Source organism: Nannospalax galili, unplaced genomic scaffold (genome assembly GCF_000622305.1).
Source record: "Nannospalax galili isolate Female #2095 unplaced genomic scaffold, S.galili_v1.0 scaffold459, whole genome shotgun sequence".
Classification (NCBI taxonomy): Eukaryota; Metazoa; Chordata; class Mammalia; order Rodentia; family Spalacidae; genus Nannospalax; species Nannospalax galili.
The window spans coordinates 2652467-2661661 of NW_008344211.1; the positions used below are offsets into that span (position 1 = coordinate 2652467).

General features: G+C 47.5%; 1 protein-coding gene across 3 annotated transcripts in view; it reads right to left on the reverse strand.

Annotated features, from left to right (window-relative positions):
* Window positions 1–9195, reverse strand: part of LOC103740039 (cadherin-13-like) — an 802949-nt gene that overhangs the window by 29180 nt on the left and 764574 nt on the right. For 2 of the 3 annotated variants that reach the window (XM_029567137.1, XM_029567138.1), the window contains exon 6: window positions 4411–4555. In XM_029567137.1, the coding sequence (XP_029422997.1) occupies window positions 4411–4555 (145 nt within the window). Of the gene's footprint in view, window positions 1–3842; window positions 3968–4410; window positions 4556–9195 lie in introns of those variants that run through there. The other variant, XM_029567136.1, reaches the window with a different exon arrangement.

Genomic DNA, 9195 nt, shown 5'->3' on the forward strand with positions numbered 1-9195 from the left:
GGAAGAGAGAGAGAAGTAGGTGGACAAGGGCTTCCATGTTTCACCCTGTTTGCCTAGGGACTGGGCAGTGGATCACATTAAATCACAGGGATTCAGGGAGCCCAGCTGTTGGTCAGCAGGACGGGTCATTTTCCATGAAGTGCTGAATCACTTCATCTGACAGAGCTGCACAAATACAGCGCCCGCTGGACTTGCTTAGAGTCCGCGATGCAACTATCAGAAGAGACCAGACCTACAAGCCAAGTGGGTACTGGGAGTCTCAGGCCTGTGTGAAGTCCAGGAGGAGATGGACTACCAGACACACACTGGATGAGGCTTTGATTGGCAGGAAGTCAATGCAGATGCCACCAGTTTGACCCCGGCATTGAGCACTGGTGATGGGTCTGTGATGGTGAGTTTCTAATTGTCAACTTCACATCACCTAGAATTACCCAAAAAGACAGCCTCCCATGACTCCCTAGATCAGACTGGCCTGTGGACATGTCTGCGAGGGATCATCCTGATTGTTACTTGAAGCAGGATGACCCACCCCGAATGTGGGTGGGTCCTGGATTGTCTAAGAGCACAGAAAACTATCTGAGCGTTAGAAGCGAGCAGGCAGCACGGCTACATTCCTGACTCTGCTTTTGACTGGATGTGGTGACCAGTGGTCTCATGCTCCTGCCTCTGAGACTTTCCCACAATAAAGCATTGAGCACTGGTGATGGGTCTGTAATGGTGAGTTTCTAATTGTCAACTTCACATCACCTAGAATCACCCAAAAAGACAGCCTCCCATGACTCCCTAGATCAGACTGGCCTGTGGACATGTCTGCGAGGGATCATCCTGATTGTTACTTGAAGCAGGATGACCCACCCCGAATGTGGGTGGGTCCTGGATTGTATAAGAGCACAGAAAACTATCTGAGCGTTAGAAGTGAGCAGGCAGCACGGCTGCATTCCTGACTCTGCTTTTGACTGGATGTGGTGACCAGTGGTCTCATGCTCCTGCCTCTGAGACTTTCCCACAATAATGCACCGTGAGCCAAACAAGCCCGTCACTATCCTAAGTTGCTTTGAGTCAGGATGTTCTATTCACGGCAACAGAAATGAAGCTAGAACAGTATCCTATCAGCAAAGCGAGCCACCATCCTCCAGATTTCCGCGCGTCCCTCCTGCCCTGCTGGAGGAAGGCTGCCGGCTCTGGCACCATACACAGGAAAGCTAGCAGCAGCTCCAAGCTGATTCTGTGTCCTCCACCAGCTGTGCCACCTGGGCAAGAGTCCAGATCTTTCTGTGGCTTGGTTCTCTCATCTGTGAGGTCAGGATAGTGGTACCCACCTCTCAGAGTACCAAGTACCAATCTTCCTGCTCATAGTGGGGCTCGGTTCAATGCGAGGGGAGTCCAATGACTGTCTGGAGCACAAAACTTATGGAACAAAGAAAAAATACACAAACAGGGACTTGGAAGATGGATCGGTTGGCTAAGTGCTTGCCACATAAGCTTGGAGACCAGAGCTCCTCTCCCAGCACCCAGGTAAAAGCTGGGTTGAAACTGTGACCTCTAGGTTCAGTGAGAGACAGTCTCAAAAAATAGGGTGGAAAGTGACTGAGGAAGACTCAGCAGCCACCCATGTCCTCCACATGAACATGCATACACAAACACACATACGCACATGCACACGTCATGCATGCACTCAGACTCACTTATTCACATGTACATACCCCACATACATACCTGAATAGGTACACACACAGATGACACGTAGAAACCCCACATACATAGACACACCTGCACCCATACGTATCGCCCACATACACACATGAACACATAACATGCATACACAGAGAGGATTAACATCCCTTTCCATAAAATGGATGTATAATATCCATACCATATCACCACCCAGGACTCTAAAAATCACAAATGAGCAGGGAATTATAGAAATTGGAGAAGTTGGGACTGGAGACACAGCTCAGCAGTTAAAAGCACTAGCTGCTCCTGCAGAGGACCCGTGTTCAATTCCCAGTACCTACATGGCGGCTAACAATGGTCTGTAACTCCAGTTCCAGGGGATCTGACAATGTTTTCTGACCTCTTCAGGCATTGCACAACATGGGTGCACTTACACACATGCAGGCAATACACTGATACACATAAAAATATTTTTAAAAAGAAATAGGAGAAGTTATCACTTGCAGAGCCAGTCAGGACTCACTGGTAGGACTTGGAAGCGGTCTGAGCTGGGGAAAGAGTGAGAGAATGGTACAACACCCCCCCAGATACCCCTGACCTGCCTCCCTGCACCTCTCATACATGGTGATAATGAATCTAAGGAGATTTCTACTAAGGAAGCTGTTTGCAGTGTTCACCTTCTTGACCCCCAGTCTGACCAAGTCCATTCCCATGTACACTCTACTGTTAAATCCAGAAAGAAGGAAGAAAGAAAGAGAGAGAGAGAGAGAGAGAGAGAGAGAGAGGGAGGGAGGGGGGGAGGGGGGGAGGGAGGAAGGAAGGAAGGAAGGAAGGAAGGAAGGAAGGAAGGAAGGAAGGAAGGAAGGAAGGAAGGAAGGAAGGAAGGAAAGAAAGCAGTGACTCAGGCACAGTTCTGGGTCTGCAGGGGCAACTGTCCCACAAAGACATTCAAATCTTTACATATTTTATACATAACATCAATCATAAAGAGAAGTGTGACTTGGTTTATGCTCTCCTGGAGATGTGTCTACCCCTAACCCAATAGCTTTTGTACTTTAAGAAATCCAATGTGCAGAAAGGATTTGATTTTTCCTTGAAAATATGACACATATACAAAGCAATAGAATCTGACTCTTTCCTAAACTTTAAGGAAGGAGGCAGCGGTAGGAGGAAGATTGGCCCTCATCGAGTCATGTCCACGTAATTCATGGAGCCGAGCACACTCACAGCCCCTGTGTTTAACACCAAGGTCACGTTTTTCAGCCCATCCGAATTCTAGTCACTCACACACAGGGCCTGGGGACCGCAGACGGGAACTGGGAATCCTTCCTCGCCCTGCTCAAATTCTGGCCTCTTTAATAGCTTTCCCCATCCATCTTGCTGACCTGCTCTGTCCCTCAGCTTCTTTCAGTAGATTTCTGTAAGCATCAAACTCGAAATCTTTCTCTTTCTCTTGCTGGACATCCCCGCTCCATCCAAAGCAGCCCCTGGAGAGGTGGCATGAAATGATCTGACCCCATCTTCCCCTGCTCTGGCTGGACTGCACAGGCCTGTTCCACTCTTCAGCTGGACTGCACAGGCCTGTTCCACTCTTCAGCCTCCACCTCTCCCCCCAACGCCCTTGGGGCATACACAGCAAATTCACTGCATCTGTACAGAGTGTTTTCAAAGCCGGGAGGGGAGAGGCTCACTCCTGCCACAGGGAGTGATGCAAAAGCCCTGAGACCCAGCCCTTGAGGCTGAAGGGAGGCTTTAGGCATCTTGCATACAATTATTCACCTGGTAGTCTGGGGAGGTTACCATAGCAACATTTCCAAAGTCTCCTGTATCTACGTGTCATTGATACATCCCATCAATTCAACAAAGAGAGAGACACTCCAAGCCTCCGGCTCCTTTCTGGCACACTGACTATTTCACTCATTGTTTACACAGTCTTGGACTCAGCACCAGTAACAACTCTTAATATAGTGCATTCTGCTCAAACACATCTTGAAGCTTAAAATCAAAATCTACTCTAATAGGGACTTTTCTTCTCCCTTGTTCTTTACTTTCCCGAGTATTAAACTCTGAGCGACTTCTGTTGCCGGCCATGGGATGCTTTAATTAGAATATTCTGGCCCCCACAAAGAGCTCAGACCTTCCCTGATAGGTTAAACACACACAGAGAGGAATAGCAAGGGGTTCTATGGTTCCCTGGGGGTGATTTCCATAACAGCAGGAATGCGAATTTCTAGAGCGATAAAATATCTTGCCTTTGGCCCTTTGACTGAAGACAGAAGGTGTCTCCACACGTCTGCTAAGGAAAAGGGAAAAGTCCGGCCTGTCACATCAACATTGTTCTTATTGAAAAGCAATTATGGAAAGAAATCACAGAGCAATTTATATGGATGAATGTAGCTCTCATCAGAACTCCACAGGGACACACGGTTCCACCTCGAGTCCTTACGTAGTGAGCTAAATATTTACACAGTGTGCAACACTTAGCAGACATTGGAGGCTGTCATACTGGGGCTAGCACTCTTGGACACATGGGAAGATTTAGGCTCCAGCCCTCCAGTGATGCCAAGCCCCCCACCCCCAAGGTGATGCTCTAAGTGAGCTTCAGGCTCCAGCTCTCGCTTCCACACAGAAAAGTCGCACATAGAGGCTGCTGCACGTCAACAAGTTTGAATCCACCAAGATGACAGTGTCCCACTTTCAAAGCTACTGTGCTGATGGCGAGCCAGCACGACATACCTGTGGGTGATCCTTCCATCACGTGACCGATGTAGGGCCCTTCCCGAAAGATGGGCCTGTTGTCATTCTGATCAATCACGATGACTTCCAGGGACACTGGCCCCTCCAGAGTCTTGCCACTGACATCCGTGGTCTCCACAAACAGCTGTATGAGCAAAGGAGGGGGGGGGTCATTAAGTTATTTTGAAAACCAAACTCAGGTTCCTCACAGAAAATAGGTTATACCAGTAATTTTCTGAGCCCTTAGTGATATTCAAATTTTGGCTTCCGTGGGTTGTCACTGGGACAGGAATAGAAACTAAGCATTCTAGAATAAAAGGCAAAGATCAGCATGTGTTACAGCCCCCTTGGGAAATTCACAATTAAATCATCAAATCTGCAAAGAACATTAAAAAATAAAACAACAAAAAAAAACCCAACTTGCAATCAACCATACCTGGGAAAATGTGCTTTTATTTCTGTTTCCCAACATCGTTATCCTCAAAAGGAATGTTATGCTAATAGAAATAATTGACTAAGCAGTTATGAACACATTATGATGAGAGAACCCACAGTGCTTGTGGAGGTGTTGAGAACTCTGACCAATAAGCACCTAGCAGCACTCCTTGGGGAAAAAGCTTCAAGTGTGCAGGGCCCCTGATGTGGATTCAGGATTCCAGCCCACCAGGAATTCCCTTATGGTCAGGGACTTCACAATGCCATCAAGCACTTCCCCAGGGAAGGTCCTCCCAGACCTCAGCCAAGAAGGGAGGGAGGCCAATTAGCTGGAAGCAGAGCCTCGCGTCACTGAGACCCTGCCCTCCATTTTCTGTAATCAGCCTTGGTTTAAACTCAGTGGTGTTTGTTGACTATACGTGCTCACCCCTGTGGAGGAGATGACAGAGTTCTGGTCAGTGGATATCTTCCACACTTAAGACCAAAGCACAGGGTCACTATTGATGTGATTTTTACCAAGATATTCAGTGCTTGGTTTCCTCCTCAGTGAGGCGTCTCTCAACCCTGTCAAGCAGACTGCAATGAACAAACCTGGAAAGGTAGGTAAGAGTTACCCAGATGAACCAAGGGGTGGCTGGATAGAGGGACTGTTTTCACACACCACACATGCTCCTATACACACTTGATTGATGGGCAGATAAAGTAATCCTGGGGTACCTTAATTAAGAAAAGAGATGGATAAAGCCTTCTAGTACTGACACTCACCAATCTTACAGAGAAGAAACTTCTGCGCTTTATGTTTTGAAAGTTACTATGAGATTACAGCCAGCCAAGGAAGTTGATCAGATGGAGCTTTGGAGACAATTTGGGGAACTAATAAAGATCTTTAATTCAACTAAAACCCTGTGACTAACGATAACAACAATCTCACAACTGACTTTTTAACTTCCACACTTTTACAAAGATTTGGGCAGTGTCATAAACTACAGGAAGGTCCCCTGTTCTGTGATACGGGGTGCTCAGAGTGACACAAGGCAGTATATTTCACGACCCCGCGAGGTCGGGTACCAACACAGACAAAATGGCAGGTGCACCAATTGGGCACGGAACCTTCTTATAGTGCTGATCACAAGTCCCTGCCCCTCTTCACCCTTGACTGGATGGTACAATCTTTGCCATGAGCCACTTACACTTTATTAGTTTGATTACTTTCTCAATGCACGCTGTGAATAACCAGGTAGCACACTGCCTGTATTTTTCTACCCTGAGATAAATTTTTAGTTTAAATGAAGGATACGCCAAAAGGCTCAGACAAGCTATTGGGGGAGGGAACCCAGTGTCTCCTGCCAATCCCAAGCCTTTGTCCATCTAAGGCATTTTTGTATGAAAACTGGGCCATGATATTTTGTTTCTTACAGGAGAGTCAGAGTTCAAATATGCCAAAAGTACAGATGTATTGAAGGGCAGATTCTAGACATGTTCCAACATGGGGGCAAGTCAGAAAAAAGGAGCTAAGACTGACTGGAAAAACACAGCACCACACACATTAAGGGGCTGTGGATGGAGCCCAGTAGTACAGTGCTTGCCTAGCATGTGTGAAGTCCTGGGTTTCATGCCAGTGACAGACAGACAGACAGACAGACACATACACATACACATACACACACACACACACACACACACACACAGAGAACAGGTTGAGCTAAATCTCAGAAACCAATCATGTAAGGAGACAATTTGATGGTATTTTATGTCATAAAACTAGCCAGGGTTCAACTCTCAGATTATATTTTAATGGATAACATTGTTAACAGAAGCCAAGAATTTGTTTTCCCTTCCCTCCTTCCCTCCCTCCCTCCCTCCCTCACTTCCCTTCCCTTCCCTTCTCCTGCCTTCCTGCCTTCCTTCTTCTATCCCTCCCTCCCTCCCTAACCAAACCGTTATCCATAGAACAGCAACATGTTCCCATTCCTCCCGCAGTGCACAGCAGTTCCAGTTCTGCACATTGTTTTGTCTTTTTTCTTCCTTTTTTTTTTTTTTGACAGGGTCTCCCCTAGCCCCAGCTAGCCTGTAACTCTATGTAGATTAGACTGTCCTTGATCTCAGAGATGCGCCTGCCTCTGCCTCCCGGGTGCTGGGATCAAAGGCGTGCACCACCACACCCAGCACGGAAGCTGAGAATCTGAAATGGTTTCTATGAACAGCAGAGAATTACTAAGGGCCTCCCCTCATCTTAAAGATAACGATGAAAATTCGTTGAAAACTTGCAGCTTGCCAGGTGCTGTGCTCAGTAACAGACACAGTGCTGAACACAAGAAGATGCTTTAGTGCAGAGAGATGTACCAGAAGGGGAAAACGACACAACACAAATTCAGCTGGAGACAGCAAAGCACTAAAACTTGACCATGGGGACCAGTGGCTATGGACACTGATATCTATTAAAACTCAGATCTCTTATCTAAGCAGCCATGTTCAACAGCTCAAGTGCCACATGTGGCCAGTGGCGATCTTACTGGATGGCACAGATGGACTTTCTTTCCATCGCTGTGGAGATCGAGCCCTGGGCTTCCAGGTGCTTAAGCAACTGTGTGCTGGGGGCGGTGCGTATCTAAGATAAAATGGTTGACGACACCTTATTATTTCAGTGAGATTTGAGTGATAAGCAAACAGAAGGAGCTGGCCATGCAAAAATGAAGGGCCAGAGAGTTCTAGAGGTCTAGAAGATTCAGCGCAAAGGCCCTGGGGTAGGCACAGACTTTATAAGGGAAATCTTATTTGATTAAGTCAAAGAATAAGTGCTTAAAGCAGCTTTTGTCCCTGTTTCTTTGTACAGCAAACCCTGAGCCACATGGGGAGACTGTTTTCCTCTGAATTTCTGGGAAGGCAGAACAAAGGGGGGGAATGGATAACCTCTTTGTTCCTAGCAGAGGAAAACCCAGTAGACTAAGATACTAATAGGAAGTGGTGGTTTACTGAGAGGTCATCCTAATTTGAAAAGGCACATTTGTAATATGATAAGCGAACGCCAGTGCGTGATGAGGCAACAGGTTACCCCACCGAGACCTCTGTGAAGAAATCGGACATTTGGAGCTGGGGAAGTGGTTTGCCAGGAGAGCCCAAGGACCTGAATCTGGATCCCCAGAGCTGCATTAAAGCAGGACATGGCAGCACATGTCTGTAATCCTCATACTGGGGAGGCAGGGACAGGAGGATCCCTGGGGCTTGCTGGCCTGCCTGTGTAGCTGAACCAGTGAGCCCCAGGTTCCGTGAGAGACCCATGTTTTAGCTCTATTCCTGTTGCTGTGATAAAACACCTGACAACTGTACCTTAAGGAGGAAAGGGCTTACTACTTTAGTTCTCAGTCCCTTAAATCTGGGAAATCAGAGGGGCAGGAACTTGAGGGACTTGGTCCTATCACGTCCAAAATTGGGAACAGAGAGCAGTGAATTAATGTAGGCACACTCTGTACCCTCAGCTGGCCTTCTACACTTTCACACAATCCTGGATTCCCTGCCTAGGGAGTGGGGCTGTCCATCGTGAGTGCGTTAACAGAACTCAATTAACAAAATCAAGATGTCTCTCCACAGCCTTACACGGAGGTCAACCTGATCTACATGATGGTCACTGAGACTCCCTCCCTTCCCTGCTTATCCTGGATTGTGTCAGGTTGATAACTGAAATGAAAAGCGTGCTCTGTCTCAGAAAATTAGGTGGGGAGTGATTGAGGAAGACACCTGACGTTGGCCTCTGGCCTCCGTGTGTGTACACACACACACACACACACACACACACACACACACACTTGAGAAATGATGTCCTTGTGAACTGTTTGTAGCCCTTATATGAAGGCCAGCACAGCGAGCAAGTGTGCATTTTCTGAAGGATGCTCCCACATCCCGTGGGGGCCGCCAGTGTCAGAAAATCGATGATCAATGATGTCCTGGCCTTCCCTTTCCCTTCCTCAGTGAAATACCTGAAACGCACAAATCTTTCCTTTGAAAAGCCCCAAAGAGCATTGGTTTCCTGTGAATGACACAACAGATTCTAGATACTGTGTGGGAGGCTCAGAAACAAAGCAAGATGGGGCAGGCAAAGGGGATGGTCCCCAGGCCCCTGCAGCATTTCTGTGGGGGGAAGCTGTGCTTTGAAGCCCATCCGGAGAACGGACCCAGGCCCTCCACAGAAAGCTGTGAAAAGATCCCAGGAAGTGAAGGGAAATGAGGTGGTAACCTCTTGCTGTTGCTTCTAGACTAAGTAGTCAGCCTGGAGGGCTTTTGCTGTCAATGGTTAACTTGTCTGGGAACAGTGAGGTAGACACCCCAGCTTCTTTCCTCTGCCTCCCTCCCTCC